General features: G+C 47.7%; 1 protein-coding gene across 6 annotated transcripts in view; it reads right to left on the minus strand.

The window, feature by feature from the left end:
* Nucleotides 1-19,092, minus strand: part of GPR155 (G protein-coupled receptor 155) — a 1,263,615-nt gene that overhangs the window by 461,393 nt on the left and 783,130 nt on the right. For all 6 annotated transcript variants that reach the window (XM_069616249.1, XM_069616248.1, XM_069616250.1 and 3 more), the window contains one exon: nt 18,405-18,495. In XM_069616249.1, coding sequence (XP_069472350.1) covers nt 18,405-18,495 — 91 coding nt within the window. The remainder of the gene's footprint in view (nt 1-18,404; nt 18,496-19,092) is intronic.

A 19,092-nucleotide genomic window follows, 5' to 3' on the forward strand; every position in this document is an offset into this window, starting at 1 on the left:
GTTTCCAAAGTCTTGCTATAGCTATCTTTGCCGCTGTGAGAAGTTGTGTGCATAGGTTTGCCAAGTTGCCATTGCCAGTCAGTGGAAATTGGCCTTCCCCTGTGCTGCCCAGTAGGACTATTCCTGGGTCCCATGGAATTGTCAGGGCTGTGATCTGCTTAATGAGGTCCAGAATCTCCTTCCAGTATATTGACGGACACTGGGCATGTCCAGAGCAAGTGAAATAGCGTGCCTGTGTCTGTGCACCCTCTCCAGCATTGGGGGGAGATCGCTGGGTTGCTCTTGTTCAGGGTCTCTGGGGTTAAATATCATCTGTAGCAGGTTTTGATAGCCCCTTCCTTATTGGTGACACATTGCGAGCTCTTCTTTGTTCTGGTCCAGATGTATCCCCATTCTTCCCTTTCAATTGTCCTGCCGATGTCCCTTTCCCACTTTTCCATGTATGCCTCCCTTTTGTCGGGATCAGTTCTGTCCAGTATTCCGTATAGGGTCAAGGTTTTTCCCTCTGGGGGGAGGTGTTGTGAGCGTTTGTTCCAGCGCCGTTAGTTCTCTGCAGTCCTGGGATCTCATGGGTTCGTGCGAGAGCCAGTGTCAGATCTGAGTGTAGCGGAATCTTTCTGTTTCTGCCACTCCGAATTTCACCTTGCATTCTTCGAAAGTTAGCGGGGCTCCCTCCTCGTAGAAGTCTCCCACATGCTTCAGCCCTCCCGTTTTCCAGTGATTAAAGTCATTGGGCGTTATTCCGGGAGTGAAGTCCGGGTTGTCCCAGATCAGGGATAGGGGGCCTATTGTGTTTCCACAGTTCCACCGCCTGGCTGCCTTCCTCCAACTCTCCACTGTGTTCTTGGTTGCGGTTCGAGGCCCCTCTCTGGGGGGGGGGGGAGGGTCAATGGGTCTGATGATGTCTGGAGCGCTTCTAGAGGGCTTCGGCCCCAGTCGTCCTCTAATTTCGCCCAGCGGGGCTTGCTCATAGCTAGATTCCAGGTGAAAGCTGGTGAGAGTTGGGCGGCGAGGCAGTATCTCTCTATTTATGGGGCTCCCAGGCCTCCCGATCCCTTACTCCTTGTCACCACCCTTCTGGCTATTCACGGCTTCTTTCCCTCCCAGATAAATTTCATGATGTTTGTTTGGAGCTTCTGCAGGTCCTTCCTGGGGATAGAGATTGGGAGGGCCTGGCAATGAGAGCAGCCTTAGTATCAAGTTCCTTTTTTTTTTTTAAATCTTTCTTTATTAAATTTCACATTCAAACGAAACACAAATCAACTGCCCCCCCAACTCCACCCTCACCCCTGTCCCACCCGCTTCCCACCCAACACTCGTCTCGCTCACCCGCCCGCTCCAATGCCCATCACAAAACATGTTTCCAGAAAAAGCAATAGGTTTAAGCACATCAGGAAGTCTCTTGTTACCCATAGTTCTATAGTTCTCTAGGGTCCATGATCGACAATTTGTCTCTGGTACATAAAAGTTCATCCTGTCCCGATCCAGGGCAGGGAGATCCAGCCTCCATGTCTGCTAGGTATCGCCGAAATGGCGGCCAGTAATCCAACGGGCGGCTTGTGGTTGGCATGCCCACAGAATATTTGGACTCCCTCAGCTCACACAGTTTCATACAATCTAGCCAGAAGTTAAAAGTCGGGGGGGCTCCTCTTTCCCCATTTCCTGTCCACCAGATGCCTGGCGACCCCCACCACCATACCCAGTAATCTCCTCTCAGTGCGGGATCCCCCTTCAATTAGGGCCAATAGCCATAGCTCAGGTGTAAATTCCCGTTGTGTGGATAGCATGTCCCTCACCGCCTCCTCAACCTGCCCCCAGAACCCTCTAATGTGCAGGCATCCCCAAGCTACATGGTAAAGTCAGCAGGCTCCCCACCACACCTCCTACACTTCGGGGAGCAGTCCGTATAAATTCTACTCAATTTCATCGGTGCATAATAGGCCTGATGCAGAAATTTTAAATGCGTTAGTCTAAATCGGGCATTTAGAGAGATTTTCCGAGTTTGGCTACACACAAGCTTCCATTGTGCATCAGTTAGATTGTAGCCCAAGGAGCTTGCCCAGGCACTTTTGAAAGTCATCTTCCCCGCTGGCATCGCTCTCCGGATCTCTTTATAGATGGTCGATACCAATTTACTGGAGAGCGAGGGCTTGACAATGAGGTTCTGCACTGAGTTAGGGTTGGGGGCCCTCGGGAAGTCCGGCCATTTATTTTTTAACACCCCTCTAATTCTATAATACAGGAACAGGGTCACCGCATTGTGCTCTCCTCCCTCGCGCAATTCTTCCCAATTTATAAACCTCCCCTCACATGTCATATCTCCCAAGGTTTGCACCCCCAGGTTGAGTGCTCCCGGAAAACTTTTCCGTGTGTCAAAGGAATACCTACAACCTACCAAGGTCCTTTTTACTGCTGTTATTCTTCCCAGCCATGACACTTGTTTTTGCCATCTTACTAGGTCCGCCTTGAGCTCCTTGAACAATGGGGGGAAATGTAACTTGTACGCTTCCTCTATTTTCTTTGGTATTTTTACTCCCAGGTAGGTGAAGTGTGAGTCGGTCCACTGAATGGGGTGGTTGGTGGCTAGTGATTTTATCATGTCTCCTGGGATGTTGATTCCCAGGGCTGTAGACTTTGAGATTGATTGAGAACCCTGAAGCCGCTCCAAAGTTGGCCAGTTCGTTCCAGAGCGCTTCCAGGGATAATTTGGGCTTGGTCAGGGACAGAAGGACGTTGTCTGCGTATAGAGCTATCTTGTATGCTTCTCCTTTCACCATTAGTCCGCTTATTAAGGGGTTTTGGTGAACTCTGCTGGCCAACAGCTCCATGGATAATGCAAAAATGAGCGGGGACAATGGGCAACCCTGCTGCGTGCCTCTGGTGATATGGATTCTGGATGATCTGTTGCCGTTTATCCTCAGCGTTGTAGTTGGGTGCTGGTAGATGGCCAGGGTCCATTTCCGGAACTTTGGGCCGATGCCCAAGTGATTTAGGGCTTCCTCTATGTATCCCCAGTCTAGCATGTTGAATGCTTTATTTACGGCTAGCGACAGGACTGCCATTTGCTTGCCCGTTCTGCCTGCAGATTCGATAATGTTTAGGGTGTGCCTGATGTTGTCGAAGGTGCTTCGCCCTGGGATGAATCCCGTCTGGTCTGGGTGGATCAATTCTGGGAAGTGTTTTGCTAGTCTGTTTGCCAGGATTTTAGAGAAGATCTTTGCATCGTTATTCAGTAGTGTGATTGGTCTGTATGAGGAGCAGAGCTCTTGGTTCCTTCCTGGTTTTAATATCAGAACCGTCAGGGACTCCTGCATGGAGGGGGTGACGGAGCCGGAATTGAAAAAAAGTGTTATATAAAGAGGCGAGGCATGGGGCCAGAATGTGGGAGAACTTTTTGTAGAAATGGGCAGTCAGACCGTCAGGGCCTGGGGTTGTGTTTTTCAGAAACCGGATTGTTTCTGCTACTTCTTTGGCAGTGATCGGGAGTTCTAGGGCGTCGAGCTGTGGGGGCAAGGGATCTCGGACCGATTGCAGGTATTGGGCTTGTGCTTCCTTGCTCGTGGTAGGGCCGGACATGATCCTCTTATGGTATTTAGTGATAATCTCCATCTTCTCCATTTCTGTGCAGCAGGGTCTGCCTCCTTGGTCTTGAAGCGTTAGGATCTTGTTCCGGGAATGCAGTTTCTTCAGCTTCTGGACCAGCAGGCAGTTGGCCTTATTGCGGTTTATAAAGTAAAATAGTTTTGTGTAGGCTAATGCTCGAGCCGTCTGATCCGCAAGGTGCATTTCAAGTTTTGTCTTCGCCCTTTTTAAGTTCTCTGCCTACTTTCACGGATTGGCGAGCTTTGTATCGTGCTTCTATTTCGCCCACTTCTGCCTCTAGCTTGGCGAGTTGGAGTTGGTGTCTTCTCTTCTGTGCTGCTGTGCAATTGATCGCCACCCCACTGATGACTGGCTTCATTGCATCCCAGACCATGGCTTCCGAGGTGCCTTTATCTGAATTCTCTGAGAAGTAGTTTGCCAGGGAGTCCTGTAGCTCTGTGCTTGATGCTATGTCTGCTAGGACATATTCTTGGAGTTTCCAGGCTCTTTGCGGGGGTGCTGGAAGGCCTTCGACTTGCAGCTTGGCTATGACTGGGGCGTGATCAGATAGGACTCTGCGGCCAATTTGTATGTCCTCAATGCAGGGAAAGAGTGCGCTATTCATTAGCAGGAGATCCATCCTCGAACCTGTATGTATGTGGGGGTAGAATGTGTAGTCTCGTTCTCCCTTGTGAGCCAGTCTCCAGGTGTCGACGGTGCCTGTGTCTCTCAGAAATTCTGCCATTCCCAGTGCCCGGGAAAAGTCTTCCCTGGAGAGCAGAAGCATCTTGTCTGTGCTGGGGTCTGGGGTGAGATTGAAGTCTCCTCCGATTAGGAGGCGCCCTTCCGTGAAGGAGGTGATCGTGGGGAGGATACTGCTAAGGAAGCGGTCATGCCCGGAGTTTGGGGCGTATATTGCTGCTATGGTGATCGGACGGTTTATGAGGAGTCCCTTGAGCAGCATGTATCTCCCGCCGGGTCACGTCTGACCCAGATGTGCGTTAGTGGCAACGCCCGGCTGAGAAGTATGGCTACTCCTTTTTTTTGGCCCGAAGAGGCAAAGAATTTCATGGGGTATGGTCAGAAGTTTATTCTCTTTTCATCCGGTTGCAGGAGATGCATTTCTTGGAGGCACGCAATGTCTGCTTCTAGGTGGCTCAGTCTCTGCTCCGCCGACTTCCGTTTTCTGGGTGAGTTTAGCCCCTGCACGTTCCAAGTTATCATGGTTAGTTCCTTAGTGGTCTCCATCGTTTGAGATGGTGCTGCTTGTGTGTTCCTTGGGTTGCCCCTGCTGAGATACCTCTGGTACGTTGGTTCCCCTGTGTAGTGCTAGGCTTTTGATTGCTGTCCCCCTGTTATGAGCACCCCCCTCCCCAAACAATCCAAGTCCTTAAAGTCTTAAGAGTCAGCTTTCTGCCAACGGGGCATCCGGCCGGGCCAACGCATCCTTGTAACTTGGAGGCAACGGTGCCTCAACTGTTAATTGGTGAAACGGCAAGTCTCTGATGTTCCCTAGACCCTCAAAGGCAGGTCCCAAGGTTACTTGCACTGCACTATCTTGGGATTGCCCCCTGTCGTGGGCTTTTGCTCCGAGTCCTTGTCCTGAACCCTTTGTTGGGGGGTGCGCCCAATTCTAGCCATTTGGCTTGTTCTTAATTGGTGGTCCGCTGAGCTTTCAGCGCCTTACCACTCTGGACCAGGAGGGATCAGTGTTCTTTGTTCGGGCTGTCCGAGCTGATGTTTCCTGGACGTGGGTGTCGTCCTCTGGGTCCGGGTTTAGAAGCCTCTCTCCCTTCCTGCTGGGTGCGGATTAGGACAACGCCAGGGCCGTGGGGAATGCCCAGTGGTAAGGGGTTTTCCTTTCCCTGAGCCAGTCCGTGATGGGTCGTAGGGCCTTTCTTTTTGCGAGTGTTATAACAGCTAGGTCCTTGGATAGGGAGATAGAGGCGTCTCTGAAGAGGACGCGAGGGGAATCTCTGGCCTCCTGCATGATTTCTTCTTACACTTTGTAGAAATGAACTCTGGCTTGGACATCAGACAGGGTAGCTGTGTTTTCTCTGGCTTTTGTTCGGTGTACCCTGTCCAGTTCCAATGGGGCTTCGTCGGGGAGGGTTACGATGAAACAGAATAGGTTGTTGGCAAAACGGGTCAGGTCAGGGTCCGAGATTGTATTCGGGATTCCCCTTAGGCGGATATTGTTCCGGCAAGAGCGGTTTTTCGGCATCCTCCTGCCTCAATTCCATGGCTTCACATCTGGCTTCGAGAGCTGTAATTCTGTCTGAGCCTTCACCAATCTCGTGGCCATGTTCGCACAAGGTTGCCTCCGCCTCTTCGGTTCTTGCCTCCACTTCCCCCACCCGTTTGTCCAGAACTGTGATCTTTCTCATGATTTCTTCTGTGCCCTTCTGGTATTCTTTTGTGAGGGCTTGCAAGAGATCTTGCAGGTCCGATTTGGTGACCGACTGTGCTGTGGCGGCAGGGTCCGCTTCCGCGTGTGTGTTTACGGCCATGGCTTCCGGCCGGTCTGCCCTCTTGGGCTGGTCTGTGCTCGGGGTCGCTAGTAGGGTGGAGATGTCCGTTTCGTGGCTTTAAGTGCCTTCGTCATATTGAGGGGGAGGATTGCACTTGTGATGCCTTAAGGGAGGATGTCTTTTGTTTTGATAGGTCCTGAGTGGTCCTGATTTGGCTCGGGTGGGGTTGTTATATGGGTCACGGCAGCCTCTCACCGTAGTAGCTCACTGTCTGTTGGCACTCTGGGATGCGGACGGTGCAGTCCTCCTCTTAGTTGCCTGGCTTGCTGGGTCCGATCCTCCCATGCTGATGTAGTGCGTCGAGCCCAGCGCAGCCCCTCCTTGGTGCTGAGTTGCTACCCCTGTTGGGTGTATTGGTCAGGGCCTCTGTGCTTCGCTGCTTTACTGCACCCCAGTGGCTGGTGTGTTAGCTGGAGTCTGCAGAGCGGCCCGCACCACTGTGCCCCGCCCGGGATTCGTGTATTGTGCAGTGAGGATCCCCAGGGGCGTTGGTTCTCAGTTCTGGAGCTGAAGGGGACCACAAGAGTCCGGGCCGCCCCCTCCCCCCCCTCACCCAGCCCACTGCCCTCTCCTGTGGCTTCCACACTGGGCACTGGGTCATGGGGGGCTTGCTGAGTCCTGATGATGCTTCAGAGCCCCAGGGGGTTATTTGTGGGGTAGGTGGCGTTTGGTGCACAGGGCGTTAGTAACCCCCAGCTGGGTCTCTTCTATGTTGTACTAGTGCGGGTGGTGGTGGGGATTGGCCACCCTGTCCTGATTCCCCAGTTTCGTTCCCGGAAAGGGGCGGGGGCGGCCAGAAGCACACCCCGCACACCCTGTGCTATTGCTCTCTGTGGGCCGGCTCAGGATAGATCATTGGGGGACTCCCCGTGAAGGTCCAAGGCCTGTTGGGCCTCCCCCGGAGTTTCATGGTGATTGGGGGAGGGAGGTCGTGTCTGCTCCCCCAGCCGAAGATGTTCGTAGCCGCTCTTGGCCAGGCGCAGACCTCACTGGGCTCGGGGCTGGCCTGGCAGGTGGCGCCCCACCTTACCTCAGGTGGAGTGTCCGCGCCAAGTGCCTCCTTCGATCGCCGCCACACTAGTATGCTGAACCGGAGTGGAGCTGCAGCAGCCACGCCTCCTGGCACCCCACAGCGGCTCCGGAACAGTGCAGGTTTGCTCGCGGGTGTTGGTAGGTAGCTGCTGGGCCAGGAGGCTCAGGGCGGGGAACGGCAGCAGGGGCCCCCACTGATCTGCTCCGCTGCGGGCTGGCTGGCGCCACGGCTGTTAGTGCTCTCCCGGGGCTCCGCTGCGGACTGGGGCTGCCTGTTTCCCTGCCTCCCACTCCTAGGCCGGCACTGCGGGGGCAGGTCGGGCGCAGCTTCTGAAGTCACCGACCACCGGGACCACTTCCTCCTCTGTGCTGACCCCCAAGTCCCACTCCGAAAACACTCCCAGTTCTCGTCCCCGCCTCGGGGCCAATGGCTTGCCCGGAGCACTGGGGCTCGGTGGTCAGTGACCCCCGCTCCGAGGCACTGCGCCGGCCCAGGGGTCTGCTAGATGGGTCTCATAGTAGCGACCGCCATTTTGGCCGCAAGCTCCCGCCGACCCCCGGCACCGCCGTCCTCTCGGTTTTGCTTTGGCCCCAGGGCTCGCATAGTGACCAGGGCTAGCTCTATTTAAGCAGGATTGCTTCTGCCATCAGGGACGCCGTTGGGATGTGATGAAGATCGCCTTTCACCGGTGCATTTCAGTTGGATGCGTGGCGACAGCCGGGAGCTCTCATAGAGCTGGTCTGACCATTATGGCCCCTCCCGTGTGTGATTATTATTAAATTGCTGACCCTGCCTGACTATTAGCGGGACAACTTGAGTTCTTTCTATAGTAGGTTTCCCTTACTTTTTCCCCATGTTGTTTCTATGGGTAATCTTTACTGTACTTAGTTGCCTCCTCCTCGTCTCAGTATTTGTTGCAATTGGGGTGAGATTGAAAATACCCTATGAAGGCTGAGGGAGAATGGGTTGGGGTATTACTGGACTGGGGGAATATCATGGCTCACCCTTGGGTATCCTTCTCCCGATTCCTCATGACCCTCCACTCAGGTGATCCTCCCTCGCTTATCCATCCCCAGGATCGGGATCCAAAAGCGATGGGCATTCCCAAGCCACCTGAAGGGAAGATTCCAAGGGAGTAGGTGGGAGAATACCATCAGCTTTTTCACAGAGGCCATTACCCATGTGAAGAAGCACTGGTGGCAGCAGCCTTTGCAACTGAGAAGTCAGTGACTATTACAATGGGCTGTTCAGTGACATTATACGTGGAACCTGCTCTTTTTGCCATACTTGAGAAACCCAAAAATACATTGACAACCCAGAGAGCATCGGGTAACGAGGTCATACTATCGAATCCATCGATCAAAATCATTAGGTGCCGCACAGTGAACCCAGGAAGGTTCACAGCAGAACTAGTAGAAGAGGGAGATCATGTGCATGATGGCAGCACCTATACCGATTTACATGATGACAAGCCTTGCATCAAGGAAAACACCGTGGTAGGGGGTGTGGTTCTTTTCGTTGATGGTCATCGACAATTGACTAGAACAGTGGATTGCGACATAGTGGCACAGCAGTAGTGAAGGCAATAGAGAGCAGGATGTTTGAAGTTAAAAGCACAAGGTTGCCATCAGAGTTGGTAGCCCTGATTTTAGCACTTGAGGAGTGCAATAATGGTGCTGATACAGCGCCATCCAGGGGGACGCATTTACCAGTTGCAAGAATAGTGGGGACAGGAGGAAGCACCCCTGAGGGTGGTACAAGGCATCATTGATGGCTGCATTACAAGTGCTTGGAACACGTACACAGTCCGAGAGGCCAGGGGTGGAGGTGCTCAAGGGGGGGGACACACTGTAAATATGACAGCACAAACACGTAGGGTGCTGGAGCACACAGCAGGGAAGGTGAGCAGTACAGGTGAGTGGAATCCATGGGGATGTTTTAGACAGGCCCTTTACAGCAGGCCAGTTAGACAACTGCATAAATATTCCATGGCAGTGGGGTGGGGGAAGATGTAATCAGGCTGGCAGTCCCAAGTAGACCGCAGTCGCTGGGAACATAACCACTGATACATACAAGGTCGGCGAGCCAGTCTCATGGCTACTCGTGGAGGAGTGGGGAATTAAATCCACTATGTAGAGTTCGTGGAGGCATATGCATAGTACAACTGGCAGTTTCAAATCGCCCCTTGGCAGAACGGTCTGTGAAGGAGGATGTGGGATGCAGGGGCGATCCGGGAGGAGCTAATCAAATCAGATGGAACGTTTTGGTGTCCCTGAAAAGCAACAAGTATACTGTGTATTCAATGAAGTCTATGATGCCCCTCATTGGTCGGTTGCTGCGTGAATGTCTCCCTTCCCATTAGCTCAGGGTGTCATGTTTTTCCTCTGTGTGCTAGCCAATGGCAGATTGATAAATATCCAAAGGTCAGCACAATTACGTAGTTTCTGACATTTTAATTATTGGATGGAGCGGGAGGTAATGTGGCACCACAAGGGGAGGGGAAGGGAGACTAGGGGACAATCCATGGGCAGGCAGGCGGTTTGCTCCAATCACTTCTTACTAATGTATGCCTAGCTATAGGGGACTAACGTACTCAACCAATTAGCTCCGTGGGACACATAATAACCCCAAAGCATTAAGTGTAACTGTTTCCAATTGTGCAAACATTGTATTTGCAGAATACATTATTTTTTTGCCCATGGGCAGTTTTGTCAGCTCATCAACCAGTCCTGTTCCACTATGCTGTTTGATTTGTGTTTGCCCAACTGTGATAAACAGCATTACTTCTTACTTGGCGTACGCTCCTTTTTGGTATTCCACATTCAGGGTGATCATGGTGGAAGAGGCGGGGTTTATAGCACGCAGACGGCACACCAGTACAGTACGTGCCACTATTCGAAAGGCTATTGGAAGCCCTTGAAAGTCCATCAGCCATAGCAGTGTTCAAGTGCACAGCATATACGAGAGGCAGAGACATAATTTCTTGCGGCAACGAAGCAGCAGAAGCCAAAAGCGCTGCATATTTTCCCGAGATATTCGACATCACAATGGCCCCAAACAAATGCACCTGCAAATATAACATGGTGATGATTGAATGTTTCAACACACTGCCTATAACACAGATTGTAGAGTTGAAGGGACGCGCCCCGCAAGAAGAGCAGGATTTATGGCAAAAGAGGATGTGTTCTTTATCGCTCTCTGAAATACTGTGGCACCAAGATAGCACAGGAAACCCTGTTATGCCTGTTGAGCTGCTCACAATAGCATTGGAGCAGCTCATTACCCAGCACACATCACCAAAGAATGCCTTGCAGCAACCATTTCGGATGATTGGTTTATCTGGAATCTTAATACGCATATGACAAATGTTATTATAAACTGCATGACGTGTCAGAAGTTTACTGCTGATCATACACTAAGAATGGTGAGAAGAGCAATACACTGTCCTACTGGGCCATTTCAGCATTTGCATATCGACTATGTCAATATGCTCCAAAATTGCAACGGCTAAAAATATATTATTGTAGTCATATGCCTTTTTTCCCCGCTGGATCGAAGCAGCTCCATGCACACATGCAGATGCCATATGGGCTGCAAAATTCCTCATACATAAGGTGTTTACTAGATGGGTAGTAAGTGAAGTGCTGTGCTCCGATAATGGACCCCATTTTGTAAACAAAGTATTCAAATGCATCATGTCCCTATTAGGGATAAGACCAATTCCATCTGCCTACCACCCACAAGCAAACAGCCTTTTTGAGTGCCCCAATGACACCTTGAAAGAAAACATTGCAAAAATAAATGACACCTTGCACAAGGTTTGTTCGCCTTACACAATCAGCCAGGCTCTAACCACCACCTGACGCCTCATGAGCTGGTGACAGGATGCAGAATGATTGCCCCAATTGCTCCTCCCACTCTGGCTCAAACTGATGCTGAGAATTCAGCTAATGTACTTGGAACAGAAATGCGTGCCTATTTGATGGCTGTGACTAAATCTCTGAAATGTATCTTCAAAACAAGTGCAGACAATGCAGGGGGGCTTGAGAGAAACAGAAGAAGCAAGTGGATATAGAGAAACTGTTACAGCCTCCTCACATGTACCCTGCGGACAAAGTACTGTGTCGCAATTTAATCCGCAGATGGCATAAACCCCAGTTTGAAGGACCCTATATAGTCGAATCAGTAACTGGATCAGCCGTCAAAGTAGATGGGAGGAGGGCATAGATCCATTTAAGTGATGTGAAAAAGTACTGGCATGATTAACCCTGTCTAACAATCCAGTGGTCAAAAGTTAAGACGTCAGAAGACTACAAATGTGAGCGATGACCAGAGACAATCAGCAGCAGGAACCGCAGCAAGAATAGATCTGACGGATTGGTTTCTTATTCCCAGAATATTTTTCCAACAGTTTTTATAGATACTTTCTCAGATCCAGAGTGTCGCCTTTCCAATCGCAGGAGAAACATCAAATGTTCCTCATAGCCATCCTGTTTGTTCTGGTCCTTTCATTCTTCATTAACACTTTTTAGGGCCTGGTACTTTTGCCTTACTGTTTAACTTGAAAACATATTGTCCTAGAAAGAAATGTCCTCTCACTTTTACTAAGGTTTTTCTTGTGAATATTTATTCTTTTAACAAATAAGGGAGACATTCCCTTGGCAGAAAAACCTGGTTCTTAAATGATATTAAATATTCTCTTACACCGCATAGAAGAGTGTACACATAGGTATTTGCAAATGTCAGACACACTAGCTATCCTGATTATAGCCATTTGTTCTCATTTTGTCGTTTGGATTTTATAATTTGCAATGCAGTAAAATAACTTGTTACTAACATTATTGCAAAGCCAGTAGTTCGCAAACTAACATAAGTATAATCACTGAAAGGATGGCAAGCAAAATGACACCCATAGCATTCCGTGAATCATTCCCGAAGCAAGCACACTAATTAAAAGATTGTAGAGAAGTGTGCCACATGACTTCAACCACTTGAGCAAGTATTTTGATAAATCCCTCCACGTTAGCAATAACATGTGGTACACGCACATGAAAGAAGTGGGGAGAGAGCAGCAGTCTGACGAGAGTGGTTTTGTCTGTTCCCTCATCCTATACACCGAGTGCCTCTAGAGTATTCATAGAAACAGAGGTACCTAGAACACAGCACATTGCCTGACATCTTGCACCATGCATGACACAAGGGAGATTCCAGAGCCAAAAAGCCTGCATAGAGTGGGTAACGAAGGCAAACTCTCCACGTAAGGATAATTTTGTAAAACATATTCCCCTAATGATCAATGGTAAAACACAACACAAAGTAATGAAATATGTGTTAGGTCCAAATAGGGGAGAGATTAGAATAGGAGGGGGAAAGGAAATCCCTGGTTGCTGAATTAGAGGCCAGTTGCAAATAATAGGAAGTTTACTTACCACCAAAGAGTGGGTCGATGGACTGAAAGGATGCCAAGCATTAGCAGTACGAGAGCAGCCTGAAGAGGTTGTGCAGAATATAAATGAAGAGTGCCTTGGAGAATGGCCCAAATACACTTAACTGCTCACCTGGGTAGAACATGAGGGAGGACCAGTAGCCATAATACCAGTGACAGATGCTACCCTGTGATAAGGGTTGGCTCAATTACCTGTTCTCATGGGTACCCTCCTTGTTGGCAAACCCATTCAAAATATTATTGGGCTTACTGGGACTGGTCCTGAAGACCATCCGTCTTAAAAATAGTGAACCAATGTAAAAATTCGGGCAAGAAGGCACTGGAAATTACCATAATAATAAAATATGTGGATCCGCAGGCACAGGAGTGTACACAAACAGATGAACTGCCAGCATGTACCCCTTATTGGACCTCCTAGGACATTATCTGAATGTCTTGTTGACCCCCACAATTACACCGAACATTGGGTGGATTGTGAAGCAGATGGGGATTGACGTTTTATGACATGCGGTCCAGAAGAATATGTGGCACAAGGTGGTAGTCTGAGTGGGGTCAGGAAAATATGGTCCCCAAACGAGAATTATAAGTAGATAAGCAGCAGTGAAGGAATGGTCCATGACTGGACGAGAGGCGGAGGGTAATGGGGCACATGAATGTGCACGTAACACCCACCGCCCCTGCTCAGATGAGTATGAAAATAGCACTTCCTATCACTACCCATCGCCAGTATCTTCCAAGTGAGAAACAAGATCAGTTGAGACAGCCCTAACGCCCTAAGAGTCTGGGGTGAATGACGAAACCAACTAGGACGACAAAGTTTTTGTTGTAAATAGAATAGATGGTGTGACCAGGAGAACAGGTAGTTTCTAGTATACATGTAGAGAATAACTAGATGGCTACACACAAAGTACACATAGCAGACATGAGTACCTATAGACACGAAGAGCACAGACACAAAGGGCCAGATTCATGGAACATTTTCCTAGGGGATTGCGCCATTATAAAAAACTTCCATGAATCAGGCCAAAAGAATATTTGCAGATAGACATGAAATACATATGCACGCAGACATGAAAGATATTTGCATGTATGCACGAAGAAGGTTCAGCCCATGTAAAAGATGCAGGGCATAACATGATGAAGAATGAAACAAAGCGCTACCTATTTCCTAAAAACCATAGGATGCCTCAGGTTCTAGAATATTTAGCAAGGCCTCAGAACCCAAGTTGTTAAATGTATTATATAAACTTGTGCAGCGCTCAAGTAGTAGCTTACAAGCTTGAGCCAAGGTCAGAAACTCGGAAGGCAGCAGTGGATAAACGGAATGCAGGCATGAGATAACGATTCCCAGGACAAAAAGTGGTAGACTACCGAGTTAATCAAGTTTAATATGAGCACAAAAACCATCATTAACATCCAGGTGCACAGGATCAGCACGACAAAAGCCTTTATAGAAAGTAACTGACTAGTGTCATAACTGTCCACAAGGAACACAACACGCACATTAAAATTGGCTAAAACCTTAATAAATAGATGGAAATTCGTACCCTAGCACGTGACCCAGATACCAAAAGTACTAGCTATTCCTAGGAGCCAAACGCAGATAGGACACATGAACTCACTCAGCATGTACACAGACGCCAGACGACACTCAAGGCCAAGTTCAAAGAATAGGGAAGGCCTCATCACCTCAGGACAAAAATTGAGTATTCTTTCATTGGGAATATGGCAGACCATGGAAGACTCTTGCCCCATTTGTATCTCGCTTGTATCTTGACGTCCTGTTAAAGGGTCCTAGATTGGTGAGCTAGATGCCAACCAATAAGAACTCTCCTTGCCACACCACCCATGATGGATAGAGCCAACCAATCAATCAGTCCTATAATGATGTATTAGAAATCGTATCTATGAAAGTTATTTAACTCATAGCAACTAATGAAGTGCAGACAAGTTCGATCTAAGTTTTGGATGCAATGGGTTGAGATGAACAGGGGTGTTATTTATAATGAATTTGGATGAACTTAAGGTTTTATTAATCCCTCAGTAAATAAGGGCGGAGAATGGAACTGGGGGAAAGCAATGATTTGCCAAGGTTCACAATGAGAAACTTATGGTAGAATTCATGGGTACGGGCAAAGTGTTCTTAAGCGTATCCTCACATGTTGCTTATGTGGTTTGGGTTGGACTGTGAACTGGGGTTGTTGAATGAAATGGGAGGGGGTTATTACTGTTAGATGCATTTATGATGTGATTCACTGTTCTGTTTATTATGGCTTAATTAATTTTATGAGGAATCTTATCGATCTGTCTACCTCTGCTAATCGTGGTTTATGCATTTGAAAATCTAATAAAATATTTGTTTTAAAAAAAAAAGAAATCGTATCTATATGTAGCTGGACCTACTAATCAACTCCAATTGCCTATAGGTTTTGTAAATTGATTATGTGAGGACATTGATGATGCAATTTTGTAACAAAACCATCTCGTCATCATTTGAAATGCAAGAGTTATGAGATGAAATGCTTGTATGCTGTCCCAGCGTATAATTGCTGTTTGAATAAAGCTGGGTTTTGGCGTGCACCAGATTCCTCCATCATTTGAGTATATTTCCTGACTGATTTTGTGATCCTCAGGACACCCTTAGCAGAGTGACTGCCCAAGACAACTAGAATATCTCTCATAACTGTCCAATAAACTTCCTGAGGTTTGCTCTTCCTAGAGGCCGATAATTTTATTTAACACAAATATTTGCAAATCTTTTGGCCTCCCGACTGCAGCCCCATCTGCCCTTCCTCATAATAGTAGATCAATGTGGTTTCTTACTTGGTAGAGCTATCCAGAATAATGTACATACATTGTTTACACTAATGCAAAATATTAATCCAGAGATTGTCAGTCAGTGCAATATTAGATGCAAAGAAACGCTAAAACTCTGTTGAGTTGCCTTCCCGTTTGAATTCTCCAGAGTTCTTATTTAGCAATACAATTTGTTAAGATGATTGAATTATTATATAATTCTGCATTAGCCATAGGGCCTCATTACAAGATGGGTGGTGCGGGTTAAATGCAGAAGTATTACTGTATACCGCACCACCTAACTATAGGTTTGGCGTAAAGTTGGAGGTAAATCGGCCAAATTTCGGCAGAATTATCGCAGCAGTAATTTCAACAAAAATGCCCCATTGAAAATGTAGATTTACACCACCATTGTCACTTGTAATCCAGTGGTAATACTGTCAGACCAAGTGGCGGTACAGTAATACAGTTTGGTGGCATCTGGGCAGATTTACCACCCAGATACCACGAAACTCGTAAGGAGGCCCATAGTGTTAACCAATGGTAAATGCAATGCCTGCTGAATGCTACGAGCATCAGACAAGGGTGGCCTCCTTTCTCCTAATATTGCTCAACTGGACATTCAAACCACTAGTCAGCCTTTAACGAAAGAAACGTGCAGAAAAAGTGATTTCCAAATTACTCTATAGTATTGTGTCACTTTGTGCAGATTATCTGTTGTAGGTTAAAAATCCTAAAACAAATCTCCCACAGCTCGTGACAGATAAAATATATGAAGCATTGGTGACCTTCAAAATTTACTGGAAAAAAAATAATCAGAACTTTTACTGTTTACCAATTGTAAAATTAGGTGTGGTGAAGACGTGGGGGCCAGATGGAAACCAGAAACTATACAACAATTGGGAGTTGAGCGCACTGTACAGATTGATATATTAGAAAACATTATTTAAAAGCACTGCAGCGTTTGGAAAAGATAGTTGGCAGGTTGATTACATTACTGATATCCCTGGGGAGCATATCAATGATAACAATATGAGAGTAAACTCTACATTGGTGGTTGTAATCAATGTTTTACACAAATAATTTCTTTTGAGAGCCAATTTAATAATTGGTCATTACTGCAATGTGTCAGTGGTGGCTGTATTCTTCCATTGTTTTTGACACTAAGGATTTTTTTTTTTTTTAATGATTTACAGCATCTCCTGCTACTCCAGTATTGGAATTGACACTCGGCTTTGACAATTCATTTCAATCCAGACTAAGAGCACCCCATGCCTATTTAACAGTGCCACTAACAAATAGCTCTACCAGTGAACCTTTAGCCTTCACTCTAGACCAATATCTGATGCTATTTCAGTAAAGGGATCTTCATACAACATTGTCAGTGCAATTCTGTACTCAGTCACGCTCTCCACTCAGCTTGAGTCCAGAGAGAAATTATCTAATAGGCTTGCCTAATCTAATGTGAATATAAACTTCACAGAGTATCCTATGTGACGCCTTTCAGTGACAGGATATATGATATGATATGGCATTTGTAACGCGCCTATACTCAAGTGTTTCAAGGCGCAACGAGGCAAGGAAGGGGGAAACAGATGGTGGGCAGAGAACAATCCTACTACACCGCGGAGGGGAAAAGTGCCAGGGGAAAGGGGAGGGGGCAGTGCTGTACATGGGATCAAAACAATAACAAGTATGGCCAGCAGGTGCAGGGGTAAGTGCAGACAGCAGGTGTCCAAAAGTACAGGTAGGGGGACTGTAGGGTTACAGATACAGACCCAAGTGCCGGGAGGCAGTGCGGGTGTGCAAGTGGGCGGATAAGGACCTGGGCCTGAAATCAGAGTGTAGCCAGGTGACCAGTTCAGTATCAGACAGGAAATCATCAGGGGAGAGAAAGAGAGAAGGCAGAAGCAAAGAGGAAGGTCTTGAGGTGCTTCGGGAACCGGAGATGGTTCTCCTCGAGTTTCAGAGAGGCAGGGAGGCTGTTCCAGAGGGAGGCCCCAGCTGAAGAAAGATCTACCACCAACTAGTTGCTTGGAGAAGCGACTGACCCTGAGGGAGTTGGAGGTGGAGGATCGAAGAACTCCAGTAGGAAGGTGTTTACAAAGAGAGTTGGAGGTATTGAGGCCCCTGGCCCCAGAAAGCCTTCTGGACAACGCAGAGGGTCTTAAACTTAATCCTCGCAGGCACTGGCAGTCAATACAGAGATTTCAGTGCTGGAACGATACATTCCCTGGGTTTCAGGCCTAGGACAAGTCTGGCAGTCCTGTTCGGGAAGAATTGTAGAGGGCGGAAAGTAGAAGCAGGCAGATTTAGAAAGAGGCTGTTGCAGTAGAGAGAACCAGAGCTCTAGAGACAGTGAGCTTCTGGGGAAAGGAGAGGAAAGGAAGAATACCTGTGAGGAGGTGCAGTTGGTAGTTTCCCTTCTTGGAGACATCACAAATTTGGGGTAAAATACGACAGACAGACTTTCTACCCGACATACTTTGCCTGACATGTGAGTGACTCCTTCTCTACTCCAATGCCTCTTGAGAAGCCAATGCCCCTTGAGGGACATCAGCATGGGGGAAATCCCAGGAGTTTGCTTAGCCTCCGTTTGCACTCTGCTGGCATTTGCAGTCATGTAATGAGCGCACACTGGAGGTTCCACTCCTTTGCTAGATGTGGGCACTCTCCTTTGCTGCTCAAGAGGAGTGATGACACGTGCCGTGGAGCTTAGATGTGCCAATGGAAAGACAGCCTGCACTCTGCAAAAAGCGACAGAATGAATGCTCAACAGGATGGAAACAGCAATGCAAACTTCTGCTGCATACTTACACTAATAAGAAAGCAGGATTATTTCAGTCACAGATGGACTTTCCACCTTTCAGCCAAAACTGACGAACCACTGTCTCGTAGTAGGCCTCAACTTGCTTGGGGAAAAAATCCATGCTGGCCAACTTAAATAAATGGTAACTTTCCATGGCCATTATTTATATTTTCATTCTGTGTAGATCAAAAGATAGAAATGTCTCACCTGATATTTTCCGTAGAAAAACGCTGAATCTATATTGTCATCATCACGGTGACCAGCCATCAGAAGAATTCCCACAACAAGAGCTGGAACACTATTCATTCAGAGTGAAATAAATCAGTCATTAACTGTTTACACATGTCTACAAAAATAAATGCAAGTGACACTGATAGGTACAGTACTTGTACACCAATACAGAGTACAATCAATTACCCACACATGACCATCAGGTTAACGAGTAATTCACCTAGAAGACGATCATCTCAATAGAATACTGTGTCACTCTAAACAGATAATCTGTTGCTGTATGCTAAAAATCCGAAAACATATCTCGCCCCAATAGTGACAGATATACATTAGTATAGCATAAGAAATAATCAAGGCATGTTGAAGACCAGGTTTTCAAATGGAAAGCAGAGACCATCATATACTTGGGCGTTGGGATCGCTGTACAGATAGGCTACTTACTAAAAATCATATACAAACATAAGAAAGTTTGGAAAAGACAGCCGACAGGTGGATTCAATTACTGACGACAATGCTGGGGAAAGGATCACCGATGAACATAGTACTTGAGCATAAATAGCTCCATGTATTTCAAAATGTTCATGTGATCCCACTGCCTCTTTAATCTGGGCGAGTAAACAATGCAGACATGGCTTGAAATGGGGGCAAGACAGGGGTGGACTGG

This window comes from Ambystoma mexicanum, chromosome 9 (genome assembly GCF_040938575.1).
Source record: "Ambystoma mexicanum isolate Mex_15411 chromosome 9, UKY_AmexF1_1, whole genome shotgun sequence".
Lineage (NCBI taxonomy): Eukaryota > Metazoa > Chordata > Amphibia > Caudata > Ambystomatidae > Ambystoma > Ambystoma mexicanum.